The sequence below is a fragment of the Rhipicephalus microplus genome, chromosome 2, assembly GCF_043290135.1.
Source record: "Rhipicephalus microplus isolate Deutch F79 chromosome 2, USDA_Rmic, whole genome shotgun sequence".
NCBI classification, from domain to species: Eukaryota; Metazoa; Arthropoda; class Arachnida; order Ixodida; family Ixodidae; genus Rhipicephalus; species Rhipicephalus microplus.
This window is the reverse complement of record NC_134701.1, coordinates 199,121,253-199,139,067: the sequence shown is the minus strand read 5'-3', so window position 1 is coordinate 199,139,067 and position 17,815 is coordinate 199,121,253. Positions and strand designations below refer to the sequence as shown.

Sequence of the window (17,815 nt, the reverse complement as noted above, 5' to 3'; positions counted from 1 at the left end):
AAAAGTCTAGTGATCTACTGGACTTTGTGATGAGATGCGTAAGCACCGTAGAACCTGTTGTCGATATTTCTTTGAAGAGACGAGAATACCGTGGCACGTCAATAACGGTGTCGACACTGGCACACTAATTTGGCATGTATCCCATGGCAAGCACGTGGACCTAGAGATAGATATTTTATATTTCCGCGAAGAGCAGCACCGAAAAAAATATAGCTATGAGACTGGATCGGGATACAGTTTTCATTAATTGGCTTTGGCTCTCATATCGCATTGTAGGCGACGTTCCCATTCCTGGACCAAGAAGTGCACAAAACCGAGAAGAACAAGGTGTGCCTGTACAAGTATGTGTTTCCGCCGCACCTGCCGCACCCGACGCTGGCCTTCATCGGGCTGCTGCAGCTGCTTGGGGGCGTGTTCCCCGCGCAGGAGGCGCAAAGCCGTTGGTTCGCGCAGCTCATCAACAAGAAAGTGTCACTTCCCTCTTGCAAGGAGATGCAGGCTGACTACGAGCGCTGGCGGGAAAACCTCGAAAAGCGCTACGTTGACAGTCTGAGGCATACGTTCCAGGTACGCAGGACAACAATTAAAGCAAAACTCCATAGGGTTCGTTATGCATTTGCCCAAGATGATAGTAGCCATACTCTTTTTTTTTCTTTTCTACACTTTTCTAGCTTTCTACACCTAAAGTGTTTTGGAAATGCCTCCAGGATCGAAGGCATTACAAATCTCTACAACTCAAGATGTACTAGGTGACCGGCATACCTTTTACGAAGCGAGTGTCATGTGACCACGTTCATAGTGGCGACATGATGACGTCGTGAAATTTGGTGATTTATGATTCTATGGCTGTGTCATCACTAGAAGATTGTTTTTTTTTTTTGCATCACCCGTGTTAACGCCGGCTCCCGATTCTCGAGCGTGATGAGGAGCCTACGGCTTCTAACCTAATGAATTAATCGAACTTATGTGTACGAAACGAGCGGTACATAGCCGATGCCCAATCGCCCTTGGAATATTTTCCGCTTGGTGATGTGGTCCGTCCTTCACGCAGGCTGACTGGGTGGACTACATGGACGACATTTCATCTCAGTTTGGAGCCAAACCGGACTTGTGGCGCATGTTCTGGCGGGATAACGCCCTTTTCTGGAAGTGCTTCTGGGAACCCTGCCTGCCCTACCAGTATCGCTTACAGGGCCCACACTCGTGGTCCGGAGCACGCCAAGCCATGTTCACGATGAAGGACCGTCTCAAGGGTCCGCTGGACACGCGCAAAATGCCCAACGATTCCAGGAGCTCAAGGGACCGCAAAGTGCGCCGCGTCGTGCCAACGTTCCTTTGGGTCACCGTGATCGTAGCCATATTCATCTATCTGCTCACACTACTCTTTTGAACAGCGAAGACAACGCTCGGCACTGGACATGTGATCACGTGCTCGTCTTTCGTGTTCCAACCTGTGGCCTACGGGCAATGGGTTCGTGCCTTCTCGCCCACAGTCACCGAAACACAACATTCTGAATGAACTGAACAGCCTTCGGGGCACATTCAACATCCCCAGCTTGTGGACACCGAACCCGGCCCTGCAAGTTGGAGTTCTTGTAGTAACCTTCTTCGGAGACTTGGAGAATAGTGTAGCTGAGTCTGACAGCTCTTAAACGTATCCTGTTTCCGAATAGCCTGGTAGAGTAGCAGCACTTGACATCATGCCTTCTATTTTACATCGGTTGCACTTGCCTTTATTGAACAAATAAAGATGAAGCTATGGAGGCTGTGCTCACAACATACCCCTTCCTTGCATGTACAAGCGAAAGGTATAAAAACGATGTCGTAGGGTTATGGTACACTGCTGATTGTGATCAACACAGCTTCATCTTCCGCGAAAAGCAAGGAACACGCATTTGTAGAACGTGTGGCCCGTCACACAACTGTTTACGACAGGGTTCTCAAACTCGCCTCAAGTACGGGCCGGAGTCTTGAAATTTAGTCTCCCAATGGGCCGTGCCGGTGAAGAAGGGTGAAGAGGGAAGGGGGGGGGGGTGTTAGAAAAAAAATGGCCGCTAGCATTGCCATTTGGCGGATAGCCTTTCCCATACCTCACTATGGGTCATTTCAGAAGTATATGGGACGTCAGGTTTCAAGGAGCATAAACAGATTTCCAGAATGACTGCGTTCTGGAAATCAGGACGCTGGTTTTTGCACCACAGTTATGTTTTTACGCATTGTGACCGCATGAGTATCTCATGAAAACAAAAGTAATAAAATGGTTGAGAGCATTGCGTAGAGAGAATTTTTTTATTATTGTGGCAGAGAAGCTGAGAGGTCGGCCTGAATTAATTTTCTGGCTTGCTACTCAGCGTTAGGAAAGGGAAGGAGAGAGGAAAAGAAAGGTGAGGGGTGTTGATGCTGATGAGGAAAGTGGCAGGAAGAAAAAAATTGGCATATCCCACGTACAGTGGGAATCGATGATTTGCGAAGCACGAATGAGGAAGGTTAATATGTCACCTCAAAGTCAGCACAACGTTACGAGGTGGAGGTAAATAATGTCTTAAATGACTTCCGTGTCATGATTAGCATGTTAGGATGTGTCGTTCACTTTCGTCATCTATTCACGTCACGTGATACCAAATTTAGTATGTGGAGCTACTTCCTCGTTCATTGACGTCACGTAACACCAAATTTGGTATATTATATGTGGACCCAGCGAAACGGTCGCGAGCGCATCATAAAGCGCCCCATATACTACAACGTAACGTTGACACGCGCGAACGCTGGGCACAGTGACGCTACGTTAGCAAAACGCGAGCACTCTATAATCTGACATTAGGCGCGACCAGCGTCCGTGTGCGCGGCCCGACGGCAACCGGCGCGAAATGTGACATGCTGAATGTCACAGCGATGAATTACCCAGACAGCACAGCGTCTGCCTCTTTTCGTGACGGAGGGACGCCGGACGCGCTGAAACGCGCATGCGTCAAAGCAACGCAGTGCGTAGCGCGCATGCGAGTGTATGGCAGGACCGGCGCCTGGCGTGACAAAACGAACGCCGGCGTGCACGCGCGTCGGGTCACGTCAAAATGTATTGGCGCCTTGACTTTGGCATGTAGTCATGTTCTCGCAGGACGCCCACCTCATGATTATCATGTTTGCACCAGTTACATACCTCCGTCATCCATTGACGTCACGTAACATCTAATTTGGCATACGTGAAGGTAGCGAAACGGCCGCGAGCGCATCATGAGTGGGGCATGTAGTCGTGTTACATGACACGCATGACGTTATTATCATGTTTGGATGTCATTTGCATATGTCGTCCATTCGCGTCACGTAATACCGATTTTAGTACATGTGAAGCTAGCGAAACGGCCACTAGCACATCATAAGCGTATCATGTAGTCATGTTGTTACATGACACGCATGTCATGATTATCACGTTTTCACCAGTCGCATACCTTCGATATCCATCCACGTCCCGTAATACCAAATTCGGTACATGCTAGGCTAGCGAAACAGCCGCGAGCACATCGTGAGTGTGGCATATAGTCATAGTCATGTTGTTACATGACACGCATGTCATGATTTTGATGTTAGGGTTTGTCGATTGTGTTCGCCATGCAGTCATGTCATACCATACCAGTTTTGCAACATATCATGTGAACGAAGCCACCGCAAAAGCAGCAAGAACATGACACGTAAATCATGAAATTTATGGCATACATGTCATTATTTTCATGCTATGACTAGTGAGTTATGTTTGTCATACAGTAATGTTATATCATACCAAGTTTGGTATTGATACCATTATCCAAACGGGCAGGAGAGCTAAAAGTCGTAGGTGAATAGATAGATAGATAGATAGATAGATAGATAGATAGATAGATAGATAGATAGATAGATAGATAGACAGACAGACAGACAGACAGACAGACAGACAGACAGACAGACAGACAGACAGACAGACAGACAGACAGATAGATAGATAGATAGATAGATAGATAGATAGATAGATAGATAGATAGATAGATAGATAGATAGATAGATAGATAGATAGATAGATAGATAGATAGATAGATAGATAGATAGATAGATAGATAGATAGATAGATAGATAGATAGATAGATAGATAGATAGATAGATAGATAGATAGATAGATAGATAGATAGATAGATAGATAGATAGATAGATAGATACGCTCAAAGTCGCCGAGGTTCGCTAACAAATGCTACGCATTTAAAACCTTGAATCAACTTATCTTTTGTAAAGTTCCGCCTCTCATAAAAACCTAGCGCTTTCACAATACCACAATGATGACGAGGTGGTGGTCCCAACAGAACCCTTTTTTTTTTTTTAGAAACTTGATGCATGGTACATTTTATCAAGACGGTGGCCATCGAATTTTTTTGCGCGATATATCGTGCGCATTTGTGTAGGTCATGAGCATATTTACTGCGAGAAAAGAATTCAGGCAGCTTCGCACTAGTGGCACCGAGCCTGGAGGAAGTGCAGAGCTAAGCAGCGCCTTTTGTTTTGTTTGTTTTTTTCACTTTTTTGCCTTTCTTGCAGATTTTTCTCACTTTTTTATATTAATTTCTATATTCCCATTTTCCCCTCCCTCTCTTTCAATTTCTCGCTTGCTTCTTCTTCTTTTTTCTTTTTTTGATACGTGGTTTTACCTCCGTTACGCCAAACCTAACAGCGTACGACAGCCCGGGCCCCTAAAATGCTCCGCACCTTTAAAAGTTTAGAACAAAGGCAGTCATGTGCAGGCCGGGCCGCTAGCGAAAGTTTCGGGGGCCGCATGCGGAATGCGGACCGCGCGTTTGAGGCTCCTGGTTGGCAGGATTACACTGAAGAAAGGATATATGAACGGCATCGGCTCCTGAAAGTGTCCAACATTCTAAGGCCGCCAAGACCAGTTTCGCAGCTTCTTGTTTCCAAAGGCGGTATATGAGCAGATGCTGAACGAAGGAAGGAACAGGTGGGAAAGGAAAGGCAGGGACATTAACCAGTCTAGAAGGACTGGTATATGCTACCCTGCACAGGGGAAAGAAGTGGGGGAGTTTTCAAGATGGAAAAACAGAGAGAGGATCAGAGCACGCACACACAGTCACACTTCACAGCCATCATAACACCATAAATCTATATCCACCGGTGCAAGTCTGTTGCCTTTAATAACCTGAGCACCGCCTTCGTTGCCTTCACCCACTTTCAGGTCGACTTTCCAAAAGGGTTTCTGCCGTCGTTGATCTCTGATCTATTCAAGCTAGAGCAGCTGCTAGAGATGTTCGCTGCACAGTGTAGCGAGGACAGTCGCAGAAGGTTAACTGCAATGTCTCCTCGCCACCACAGTTGTCGCAGTAATGAGAGGCTGTGTGTGCTTGTTAAGGGAACAGGGTAAGCCCTACACCTGTCATGTATTTTAGGCGAAGCTTATATATACCTTTTTCTCCATAACCATAACAGCTACAGTTATTTTACTATCATTGTGATCATGAGCCAGTCCTATTGTTTTTTTCATCCACGTAGATGTAGCACTTAAAATTGCAATGCTCATTCTTTGTATTTTTTTTTACTTCAGGTACCTAATTATCACTCCATAATAGCTATTGGATATCGTGTTATTTTTATTTTATAAATAAAATAAAATATGTTGCAGAAGAACACTTCCTCACACAACAATAATTCTGCTTCATTGATTGATTGATATGTGGGGTTTAACGTCCCAAAACCACCATATGATTATGAGAGACGCCGTAGTGGAGGGCTCCGGAAATTTCGACCACCTGGGGTTCTTTAACGTGCACCCAAATCTGAGCACACAATAATTCTGCTTCAGTTTATTCCCTATTACGTTATCTAAATACTGAGCAAGAGAGAGAGAGAGAGAGATAAATAGAGAGGAAAGGCAGGGAGGTTAACCAAGCTTGGCTCGGTTGGCTACCCTACACTTGGGGTGGGGGGAAAGGGGAATAATAGAACGGAAAGAGACAGAAAAGAAAAGGAGTAAGAAAGAGAAGCATAAATAGTCAGCTCGAGACTACACAGCACAGCCTCGCACAGTTCTTTCACAAGCGGTCGTGAAGTTTGGTGGTCCTTAAAAAGTACAAGAGGGCTTTCGTGGCTTTGCGCGTATGGGAAGTCGTCGGCCAAGGTCCCAGGATCTTCTCTTCTGTAAGCGGCCGTGAATCCAGCTGACAGAGCTTGGCTTCCATAATACGTTGTTCAGTCTGGTATGCTGGGCAATGACATAGAATGTGCTCAAGCGTTTCCTCGCAGGCGCAGATGTTGCATGCCGAAGTGCTCGCCATTCCAAGGAGACGAGAGTACGAATTCGTAAATGCCACGCCCAACCTCATGCGACACAGTAAAGTTTCAGCGCATCGTGAGAACCCGAATGGCAAACGAAGTTGCAAGTTTGGGTCGATCGAGTACAGGTGCGTGTTGGAGAAACCCTGCGTATTCCATTGTAGGAGAGATATACGGCGAGCAAGTGATTGTAGTATCCTTGCAGCGTCCGTTCTCAAGAGTGGTATGGGCGTGCGCTGGTCTTGGTCATGAGCCGATCGAGCAGCTTCATCTGCGCGGTCATTGCCGACGATTCCGCAATGACTCGGCAACCACTGAAATACAATATCGTGACCTTCCGCGACCGCTTCGTGGTAGTCGTGCCTTATCTGATATAGTGATTGTTCATGTAGCCCGTGCTGCATAACAAACCGTAGTGACTGTAAGGCTGACCTGGAGTCGCAGAAGATGGCCCATTGGTTACGTTGCTGGCGAAGAATGTACTTTAGTGCACCTTGAAGTGCTGCGAGCTCTGCTGCTGTCGACGTCGTGGTGTGAGAAAACTTGTACTGAAGCAACAGATTTTCAGATGGAACAACCACTGCTCCTGTGGAGCTGTTGGAATTAGTGGAGCCATCGGTGTAAACATGTATGCGGTCGAAGTATCTTTCGTCCAACAGACGCAAAGTCAATTGCTTCAGGGCTAGCGTTGACATGCGTGCCTTCTTAAAGATTCCAGGAACTGATAAGCGCACGTCAGGTTGACGAAGACTCCATGGCGCAGTTGCTGGATGCATCACAAGTTTGAAGCCAGGCGGTAGTATGTCCTGATGTTTTGTCACGATACCGCAGTACGAAGAATGGGGTCTCCGAGCTGTCAAACACGCTAAATGATGTGACGGTAGCCGTGATAAATGCCGAATGTGCGCTCTCAGCGTTTCGACAATGATGAGCGTTGTGACCGGTTGTTCTTGTGCAATAACAAGAGTTGACACTGTAACAAGAGTGACACTGTAGACGAGGTATTTTTGAAAAATGCGGTTCACAAATGATGATGATGGGAAACTTATTTTCGAAAATGAATTGTCGGAACTCAGGCATTCTTGACTGTAGACCTCTTGCGTTCCACTGAATTATGGAAGCACGCTTGACCTTTTCTCGGAAAGGCTGATGCGGTCTATGGTGCGCCATCTTGTTACTGAAGTACTGATACTGAGCAAAGTTTTATTCTAGATACTGTGGTTGCTGAGAAAAAGGAACATAAGTACAAAGGCGGCATGTTTTGAGATAATCACATTTGAAGTTGAAAATCTGCATTATTCCAAAACTACGAGATAACAGCAAATTGACGGACATGTTCAATAGGCACCAGCCAGATATTTATAGCAATTTTTCTTTTTTGTTGTTGTTGAAACGCCTCGCCTAGGAGGCCCCTTTGTTGCCTCCCATGCAGCCCTGCAGCAAAGTACTGTTGACACAGGTCAAGGGTGCGTAGGCCCTGTACTGTGCAGTGTCCTGGCAAAATTCCAGAGGAGTTCAGCATATACACACGGGCTATATTGCCATCATTAAAAGTGAGCACTGCATAAAGGGTGCATATTTACTGTGTTTGGTGCCCGAGGGAAACGTTTTGTTTTTAGAGCACGCTCCCACACGACAATGCAACGAGTCGTGGTTTCAAGATTTCTCATGGACGCATTAAGCAATTCTGGATGAGCTATGCTTCCAAATAATTTGGCATAGCAGCCACAATAACAGATGCCGGAAGGTGTTTTTTATGAACAAGTGGTTCACCATTCAAATGGGCTTCGTTGAATTTACCCCAAGTTTCGGCGTCCTTCAAGCCATGGCCATGGAATTGATTGGTATCGTTTGACTCCAAATGAGAATACGCGGACCGGACAGCTTTTCGCATGTCCTCCTTAAGCTGGCTCTATTTCATTTAATAGCCCAACGATAATCGAAAAGGCTGCCGTGGTGTTGGCAGAGCCTGCATGTGGCAAGAAAAAAATGGTTTTGCGCTTCTATATATATTTGTGCTCATCGGGAAATGTCAAGGCAAGTAGTACAAGAGGTAAAGTTAATGAAGAGGCATATATATTAAATGGGCTTCTTTTTTTGCAGTAGATTCGCACTGCCCACTTATAATTGCGATGCCTCTGCAAGAGGCATCGCAATTATAAGTGGCATCGCAAGAGGCATTGCAATTGCAATGCCTCTGGAAAAAATAAAAAAATGACAGCTCAATCAGCAAGTGAAGTCTGAAGAGTACCACGTTCTACGCTCACGGATAACACCCAATTAAATGCCCCTTTTTTTTTCCTTTCAAGGAACTATCTCTGCTTCTCATTGCAATGCCGTTTCATGAATTCATGCAGACACAGTGATGTAATCACAACTGGCGCGAAAGCCGTGCTCGCATAGCACACAACGCTTCGCATTTGCCCGCGAGGCTTTCCGAGTGTCCCTTTCGAACTACCTCTCGTCGCGCCGCAGAAGCAGGAGACAGGGAGGAGGCTCCCGGCAGTCGCCATACGTCTACGACTGATATACGTCGCCAGTTCTCCGCCGACCACGCGCTGAATACACGTGCGCTTTAGTCACTTATGGCCACCCATTCGCACTGAGAGTTTTACGGTGTTAAGTCTATATTGCCTGACGATGTAGGGGTACACCCACATTTCCTGTCAACATGTCGCAATCAAAAGGACCAAAAAATATATTGAAACCCTTACTAAACAAGCGTCATAGTTTCTGAAAGACAAAGAAATTCTCCACCAGATCATTGCAAAATATTAAAATCACATTTTTCGCTTTGACCAAACGAATGAACAGCGACGAGCAATAGAACAGCCTATCTTCCTCACTGCACTCGCTCTCCAGTTTAAAATTCGTACTACAGTAAAAGCTCGTTAATTCAAATTCCACGGGAACGCTGAGCAATTTTGAATTAAACAAAATTCGAAATAATGAAAGTGAGCAAAAATGGGTGGATTTCGGGGGTGGGGGCACGAAAAATATTTATTGGCCAAAAAAGTCGGTGATGACCATTTGCTTCTTTTCTCTGAATGCCACAGCTGCGGCTCCCTGTTCCAGCGCGCGGACGCGGCGCAGGGAATCCTCTTCACCCTCTTCAAAGCTGAAGAAGAAACGCGCCACATTAAGTGCCTCCATTACCGCAGAAGCTGCCTGGCGCACAGGCGCTTCGTTATTTTCGTCTTCCTCGCCTTCTGGCTTTTCAGCATCAGGCTGCGCACCGGCTACTTGAGCGATGATGTCCTCATCAGTCAGGGCACCACACACCGATGCACCGGTGTCAACTTCAACATAGTCGGCAAAACGTACATACAAGTGTCGCGCAATGCCACTGGCATGAGCTCCTCAGCCCCATCCACGTCGACGTCACAACTATCCTGCGCACTTCCAGCTGCAAATCCACTGTGGCCGAAACAGTTTGCGATTGTGGTCGCGGTCACCTGTTCCCATGCGCGCACCAACATGTGCATGGCAGTGAGCAGCGTAATGCCGAAGGTTTCCTGTCGCCCGCGCACAAAATCATTCTCTCCAGCACGTGACGCCTATAAAAGCACTTAATGTTCCTTATCACACCCCGGTCCATTGGCTGTAGGGCCACAGTCGTATTTGCCGGAAGGAACACCAACTTAGTTGCTCTCAGCTCAACGTCGACTTTGTGCGCCGAACAGTTGTCGACGACAAGAAGAACGCGTCTGCCGCCCAGTTCCATTCGCCTGTCGAATTTCAGTAGCCACTTCCTGAATAGGTCACCTGTCATTCAGGCTTTCTTGTTTGCGGCGTACTCCGTCGGCAGTGAGCGAATGTTTTTGAAGCACCGTGGCTCGAGTATTTTGCCAATCACAAAAAGGGGTACCTTTTCCGTACCGGTCATATTTGCGGCGACCAGAACAGTGACACGCTCTTTGCTGCGCTTGCCGCCGGAACAGCTGTCTCCCTTGTAGGTGATCATCTTGTCTGGCTGCAACTTGAAAAATAACGCTGTCTCGTCAGCGTTTAACACATCCTGTGGCGAGTAGCTCTCCAAGTACTGCTGCAGGGTGTCGCTTCTCCAAGTAGTGCATGTTTCGGCGTCCACTTCTTTTGCCACCCCGGATAACGTGCGGAATACGGGATTGTGCCGCTCCCTGAAACGATGAAACCATCCCTCGGAGGCGACAAAGTCTTCAATGTCCAAGCGCAGGGCGAAATCGGCTGCCTTGGCCACGATGATAGGGCCGCTCAATGCGATACTCTGGGCTCTCATTTCTTTAACCCAGATAATCAAAGCTGACTCCAGTTCCGGGAACTTCGCTGTCCTTAGCCTTTTTCGACTGGCGCCAAAATACCGTATTTACACGATTGTAAGACGACCCTTTTTTTCAAATTTGACAATCCAATGTTGGGGGGTCGTCTTAGAATCGAAATCGAACCATGTACCTTAGAATCGAAATCGAACTATGTATTGTCATCTCGAATAGTTTCCCGCTCAACCCAAAGCGCATAGTTTTCCGCGTGCTTATACAAAAGCTTTTCTTTTTTTAGCATCTACTGCGCGCATTACGAGTGCCTTTATGACGAGCGCACGGCTCTTGAGGGAGCACCGGTAATCGATGGAAGAGCCGCCGTAGGGGGGTATTGGTAGTTGACGGAGGAGCTCCTCTTTGCGATACAATTTTCTAAGCGGGCGTGTCGCCGCGTGCTCCTGTCGCTTGTGTCCACGACCGTCTCTCTCGAGTCACTTCTGTCTGACATGAGTGCCGTAGGCTCGAAGAACACTCGGCGCTCGTTTACGGCAGCGTTTAAGCGGGCTGCTATTCTTCATGCGGAGGAAACCAACAACTGTGCAGCAGGACGGAAGTTCGGAATCGGTCCTCTCCGCATGGGCGGCCGTCCCACGCGATGCCGTGGTGCGGTCGTTCGCGAAGTGTGGACCCACACTTGACGACGACGTGCTGTGGGACTGCAGCAGCAATGACGGCAGCAGCACCAGCGAGGACGACTCCAGCGACGATGAATAATCCTCCGCAACCACGTGAATAAATTTCCCTTGTGTAAAATGCACGCGTTCTTTTTTTTTTTTTTTTGAGATGCGATTTTGGGGGGGTCGTCTTACATTCGAGTCGTCTTACAATCGTGTAAATACGGTACTCGGCGTCATAGGGGTTTTCAATGGCCGTCCTGTTGCAAATGTAGGTTGACAACGTGCTCGGAAGTATGCCGTGCTTCCTCGCAATTTCGTATTTGCTCGAGTTCCCTTGGTCAACCTTTCGCAAAATCTCCACCTTCTCCTTGAAAGTCTTCGCGCAGTAGTTTCCCCGCAGCATCTTGCAACTTCGATGCGGAATAAGACGGCTTGACGGCATGAACGAACAACGTGCTCAAGGAACAAAGTGACGCTGCGGGGAGCGGCCTAGGACTGCTAGGACTACTCCGCCGACTCCTCAGCGTCCCGTGGGTCCCGCGTACAAGTGGCGCCAGGCACTGAGATAGCGGGAGGGCTACGGAAAAAAAAAAAAAATTTCTCCCTGGATTTTGGAGGCCATACTTTGCTCCCCCTTTGCTCAGAGGCCACTTGAAGCTCGAAAAAACTGGTCGTGCCACCTATCGTTCGACCGTAAAAGCTTCCACTAGTGTTTGACGATGACGACGCTCGGCGGCGCGCGCTTCGAATTATCCGCAGAGGCATCAATTTCTGTTCGAATTAACGAATCGTTTTACACATGGTCTCCTATGCACTGCGGACTGGACTGCGGCGACCATTTCGAATTATCCAAAATTTCGAATTAATGAGGTGTTAATTAACGAGCTTTCACTGTACTATGCCAGAGATGAATGAACTTCTTCCCTGAAATGGTTTTTTCACATTTAGTTTTTGTTTAGACCACTACTGGAGCAAATCACTAGCAACATAATTCAATCGTAGCACCCCTTATTAACCGAGCTATCGGTAATAAATTTGTACCCTCCTCCTCCGCTCCAGCTTACACATTCAACTACACCTCAACCCTTTCTTCGAGCGCTTAGGGCTAAGCTCCGCCTTCACGGGGCCTGTGGCGTGCGTTCCACAGCCAATCAAATTGACAGCCATGTGATGTCAAGTGAGCCGAGCATGCCGCTCTGTGAATGGGCTGGCCGAATCACCGAGACCTGCAGCAATTTGCAGCTTTAAAATGTCGTAATAAATAACACAGTTTACGCAGAGGGCTCAAATATGACCCTTGAGACGTGGTCTACAAGCCCAATGTGTTTGTAAAAAATATTTGAAACCATTTCCCGGTCCCTTCAAGGCTAGTTTTTGCTGTATATTGAGCAGCTCTTTTTCAAGTGCAAATGTTCTGTAAATTTTTATCCACAATTTTCTGGTCCAGACCAACATAATTTTACAAAATAAAAGCGGGAACAACAAAACTCGCTTATGCAATCTTAAGCAGAAAATGAACCAGAAAGTGTACACATTAGTGCAAAAAAATGCCCACGGTTTATTGACTCAGGCATGTCTAGCATTACAACAAGGTTCTAAAGAACAGTCCCAAAAGAGGAGAGAATAATTTACACAATGACCAGTATGTACACAGGTTTGGCAAGATGGCACAGCCATGTGTCCCGTTTCCCCCCCCCCCTTTCCTGCATGTGTTACAAGTAAAAATGATGAACACCCACAAAATAATGAAGTGGTTTCGCCAACAGTCTTTCCTATAGTTCAACGTGCTTCTTGACCTGGTCTTCAGGCTCTAGCTCAACATCGCTGAGGTCAATGTCTTCAGGCTCTTCCATCTGAAAAACAAAAAAAACAAAGGTAAAATTATTGAAAACACAAAACACTTTATCAAGTCTGCCACAGAAAGCACTGCTTTCAGTACGGTTCTGGTTTCAGTTCCCGATGTTTGAAATATGTGCACTGAATGTTTACGTGTCTAAGCAGTTGAAAAATTAAAACATTGGACATTACTCGAGCGTCAGAAACTAGGAATGTTGTAGAAAGTTCTCTGTGACTGCACCCGCTGTTAGAGAACCGAGTCAACTCGGATGTGCATGCCCTGCACATTAACTATAGCAGCGGCCAACTGCAACGGCAGCTGCAACTCCAGAGATTTGTACGATTCAACTGTACCACTCCGAGTAGATTCACGGGAGGAGCGAGAAGTTAATTCGCTGACCTTGGATTAAGAAGCAAATGAAAAATAATGTGCAAGTAATCTGCAGCAGATGCAAATGCTGGAAGAGCTAGAACTTTTAGCAACTGCATGTACGGCACCTTCCTGCACACCTAGACAACGTGAAAACAAAATAATGCAGCTGCCAACTGCCAGAAGCGCGAAGCGAGATGTAATTCAACAAGCCTTTTCTCCGAAAGGCTGTTCTATATTGCAAGAAATATTTTGTCTAGAAGATCTATTGGGCGATTTTCTAAAGGTTCCGATGGCTACACGTTTTTCTCATTTAAGGGGAGACGCTCCTCGAAAGCACTTTTTTTTTGTTATTCAACTTAGAGCTTCAGAAATTGGACCACTGATGCAGTTTTTCCTCCTGATTCCAAATCTGTAATCAGTTTTTACATAAGTGCAATAGTTTGGGAGTTGTGTTTCAAGTAATGGTGAAACTTGATAAGTTTTCCGGGAACTTTCGCGCATACTAAATGTTCATGCAGAGAGTTGTTCAATGGCTCCTTTTGCTCCCTATTAGCCATAGAGTGCCGATATCTAGCTAGAAATTGTGCTCCAACTTTGAAACTATGAAAAAAACATCTGTGTAGCAAACTACCCTTTTTTTTCCACTCGACCACCATTAAATTTATTAATAGATATTTACAGCTGATAGGTTGTGCTGATTCAAGTAGATATCGGCACCCTACGCACTCTCCTCAATGTGTGTGCCAAATTTCGTCGTCGTATGACCATTCTAAGTGCCCGAAACACTTCCCGCAAAAAATGCAAATTGGCCAAAATTGCGAAATGAGAAAAACGCGTTTGAAAGTTTGAAAGTCTGTATTTACAAAAATGAAAAACGCAGTAGCACGAAACTTGTGCTGAACACATACACACATGTCCAGAGGGAATATCAGTTGTCTAAAACTCTCCAGCACCGTAGGTTTTCCCTTCCCGGCTGGTGCGGCAGGACTCCTCCACCCGGGCCCTCTTGGCTGCACTGCGACGGTGTGCCCTCGCCTCAGCGGTTTGACGCACATTCATCTTGTGCATGCGCATGCTGTCTCGGCGGTCGCTGAGGGTAACCAGGGCCTCCGAAGGAAGCACCCCAAGCTCTTCCAGCACCTTTTCAAAGCTCGCGTGGCCCCGGTTGAACCACAGGACTGCAATGGCTGTGGCTGTTTCCACAGCAGTCCGGGAAGCAAACCGGGTCTTTGGACACAGCAGCCATATTTTGCTGTTCAGGGACTCGGCCGCGTTCTGTGTCTTGCCGTGGAGGCACCGGGCAAGCAGCTTCGCATCTGTGAGACGCTTGTAGATTGGGAGGACTGCCAAACCCTGGGCCTTGGTCAGGAGGGGGGTGTGGCACGGTGCAGGCTGGCCCTGCGCCTCAGCACGTCGGTGCTTGCACCACGAGTCTGGGCCTGCAGGACAGAACTTGTGACTTCCAGCACCGTCTGTTGAGCACGAGTGCAAACATGAGGCCCATATGGCAGTGTACATCTTGTGGACATTTCCCCGATTGTTCACAATGGCCACCTGAAAGTAAGTTTGAAGCTTCTGGATGGTGGTCTCCTTCAGCTTCTCCCCTCGTGGAAGTGGCGTTGGCAGCTTCCGCAGGCCGGTGCCCAGACGTTTCGCCACGTGGTTGGTGCACTCCTCTTTTTCAATTGGAGTGTCAGGGTACACGTTGGCATCACAGACCCCGTTGTAGGCCTTGCTGTCTCCATCGCTTAGGAAGATGGTGAACCGCAGGGGTGTCTCATAGTCCACAGTCCTCTGCCAAATGCGCACTGCAGCTTCGGCCTCCATGGCATGCGAAGAACAGTCGCAATTCTTCTCACAAACGGGATGATGAAACGCCTGCCATGTTTCTTCATCGCCTCCCATGTCGTTATGCAAACTGCACGCCAGGCAGAAGTTGGAAAGCACTTCATAGTCCAGGCACAAACCAGTGTCCAAGGACACTACAGTTCCCACACCATTGTGGCTTTTGTGGCCTCTTTTTTGCCATGTGCCGTCAAACATGACTGGCACGTCACTGTTACCAGCCACCTCTTTGGTGACGCTGCGTGCCCTTTGCATGTTTTCACAGACAGCCTTCACTGCCGCACTGTGAATCTTTTTGCCGATAGCATGGAAGGTCTTATGGTGCATAGGGTTTGGCAATCCAACTACTGCACAAAATCGTGAAAGTTGCTCATGCCCGATACCGACGGCACGCGCTGCAAGCACCACTTTCAGGTTCACGGCAAAGGCGTCACGCGAACTCCCGCTGTCGTAGCTTCTGCTTGCACCGCGGCCGCCATCTGACGCGACCCGCTTCGACGAGTACGCGGACGAAAGGATGCTCTCCGAGCACTCCGCATTCTCGCAGTGTAGCTCCAGAAACGCCGAAAGGCCTTTCCGCTTTTTATTCGGTGCCCGAACTGCGAGTTTACTCTCGTGACAAACGGGGCATGCCGCGCCTGCGACGACGGCCGTCAATGCACCCAACTCGCACAGCACTACGCTTTCGGCACGATCGGCATTCGGCCTGACGTCGTTTTCGAATAACGCGATCTTTTTCTGCGATGCACTCACAAAATTCACTGCAGCGTTGATCTCGTCGTCGCAGTTGCCATGGTCGACGTTGCCGTGGTCGATGTTAGGCCTACCGGCCGCTGGCCCGTCGCGGACATTTTCGTTGGCGGTGGCTTTCTTGTACGTCCTCCGCCGCTTCCCTCTGAACTTGTTCTTACTTCTGTATTTCCGATGGTCGGCAACGGCCTTTTTCGGGCTTGCCATCGCACGAAAACAGCGAAAAATAACTCCGGAAAACAGTGAAGCGAACTACGGCAAGAAAACACGGGTGCTGTCAGCCAATGGCGGCCCTGCGTTAGTGGCGCGCGGTTTGAAACGGCGGGAAAAGACTGTTTTTGTTGCTTTTTTTTTAGATTTTTCGTGAACGTACGAGACTTCAAGAACCGGGATCGTGGAGAGTAAGGACAACTCTACACGAGCCAGCGGCCGCAATATGGCGGACAGCTCTCTTCGCGGCCCCGCGAGCACGCGAACAGCAGCCCGTTTTGTGTAAATTTCGTGATGCCGCGCGTCACTGCCGCTCACTCAGACGCGTTTTTCACTGACTTCTGATGCTTATTTCGCTGTGATATTTTCAGATGTCAAAATATAATGTATAAAGATGATAAAGCAACAAAAAACAGAAAAGGTGAAATTTGGAAAAAAAACGCGACTTTTCGACCCGCGTCTCCCCTTAAGTACATGCGATTTGGCCACGAACATTTGTACACTGCCATTCTCCACAAATTTGGAGTTGAGACCAACGCCTACTGCGCACATACCTTCGCATCCTTGCCATCCCAAGGCTCGACTTCGACCACCTCTGGAAGCTTGGCACCCTTTACAGGCACACTAGATCCTCGTCCCACAGCAACCTCGCGAAGGAATTCGTTGATGCCATCGTAGCTGAAGGAACCACGAAGAAGAGAGTACTTCATCTTGCGACTATTGAGCACAGCCAATGCCGGGTAGCCGAAGCCACCAATCTCCAGTGCCTCCTCGAGCTTGGGCTGAGTTAGGGCTTCGGACCAAAGCCATCCCCAGCGGTTGCGCTTGTACTTTTCCCCCAGGCGCTTGAGGATATCCAGGTAGCTCTGGCGACATTCGGATTGGCAGTCGTAGATGTGCGGCAGAACACTCACCACACACAACTGGCTGTCTTGGCATGCTTCCTTCAGCACAGACTCCTTTGTGACCTGCAGGCAAGGCGGACAATGTGGGAGGAAAGTGAGCGCTATAGTTAAGCGACACAGACTAGAAATATAACATCGTTTTGCTACTTGTTCAGAGAAAACAGCATGGTAGTGCGTCTTTCAAAGCACAAAAGGAAAAAAAGAAACGTAGCCCACGATGAAATGTTTCACAGCTTGGTTCCTCTGAGCAACGAAATTCAAACGTTTTTTTTATTAACACTTGCATTAGAGAGAATAAATGCCAAAGGCCACCACATTTTCACGGTGGATTTAGGTCATTTTATTTTACTCATCTTCGGATGCACAATCTGTGCTACTGTGTATCATGGCAGTAACCGCATCACCCATGCGTGCTTTCTCGCAGACAGCTCGTTGTCACTGGGTTGTCTGTCTGGGAGACAAGTTCTTACGAGCGAGGCAGGGCCACACAACGTCAGCATTGACTGTATCGACAGCAACAGCATTGCGCAGTTCGTCGGATTCAAGACCTTCCGCAATGAGAGCAACGCCTGTCTAATTTAAACACTTGCTTATGGTTGTGGCATTTAGCTGCCACCAGAATGAGACAATAATGTCCATCGCACATCTTAAGTTACCCTTCAGAGGCTGCTGCTATTGTAT

General features: G+C 47.7%; 3 protein-coding genes across 5 annotated transcripts in view; 1 reads left to right on the top strand and 2 right to left on the bottom strand.

The window, feature by feature from the left end:
* Nucleotides 1-1,777, top strand: part of LOC119170492 (flavin-containing monooxygenase 5) — a 56,588-nt gene extending 54,811 nt beyond the window's left edge. For all 3 annotated transcript variants that reach the window (XM_075887239.1, XM_037421675.2, XM_037421674.2), the window contains exons 5-6: nucleotides 277-567; nucleotides 1,052-1,777. In XM_075887239.1, the coding sequence (XP_075743354.1) occupies nucleotides 277-567; nucleotides 1,052-1,390 (630 nt within the window). In that variant the 3' untranslated portion in view covers nucleotides 1,391-1,777. The remainder of the gene's footprint in view (nucleotides 1-276; nucleotides 568-1,051) is intronic.
* A 10,976-nt stretch (nucleotides 1,778-12,753) lies between these two features.
* The window catches only part of CaBP1 (Protein disulfide-isomerase A6 homolog CaBP1), a 28,924-nt gene continuing 23,862 nt past the window's right edge, over nucleotides 12,754-17,815 (bottom strand). The window contains exons 7-8 of the mRNA XM_037421677.2: nucleotides 16,784-17,197; nucleotides 12,754-13,068 (exon numbers count right to left, since the gene is read on the bottom strand). Coding sequence (XP_037277574.2) covers nucleotides 12,988-13,068; nucleotides 16,784-17,197 — 495 coding nt within the window. The 3' untranslated portion in view covers nucleotides 12,754-12,987. The remainder of the gene's footprint in view (nucleotides 13,069-16,783; nucleotides 17,198-17,815) is intronic.
* The window catches only part of LOC142796483 (uncharacterized), a 122,388-nt gene continuing 118,833 nt past the window's right edge, over nucleotides 14,261-17,815 (bottom strand). The window contains exon 2 of the mRNA XM_075887238.1: nucleotides 14,261-15,907. Coding sequence (XP_075743353.1) covers nucleotides 14,361-15,596 — 1,236 coding nt within the window. The 5' untranslated portion in view covers nucleotides 15,597-15,907 and the 3' untranslated portion in view covers nucleotides 14,261-14,360. The remainder of the gene's footprint in view (nucleotides 15,908-17,815) is intronic.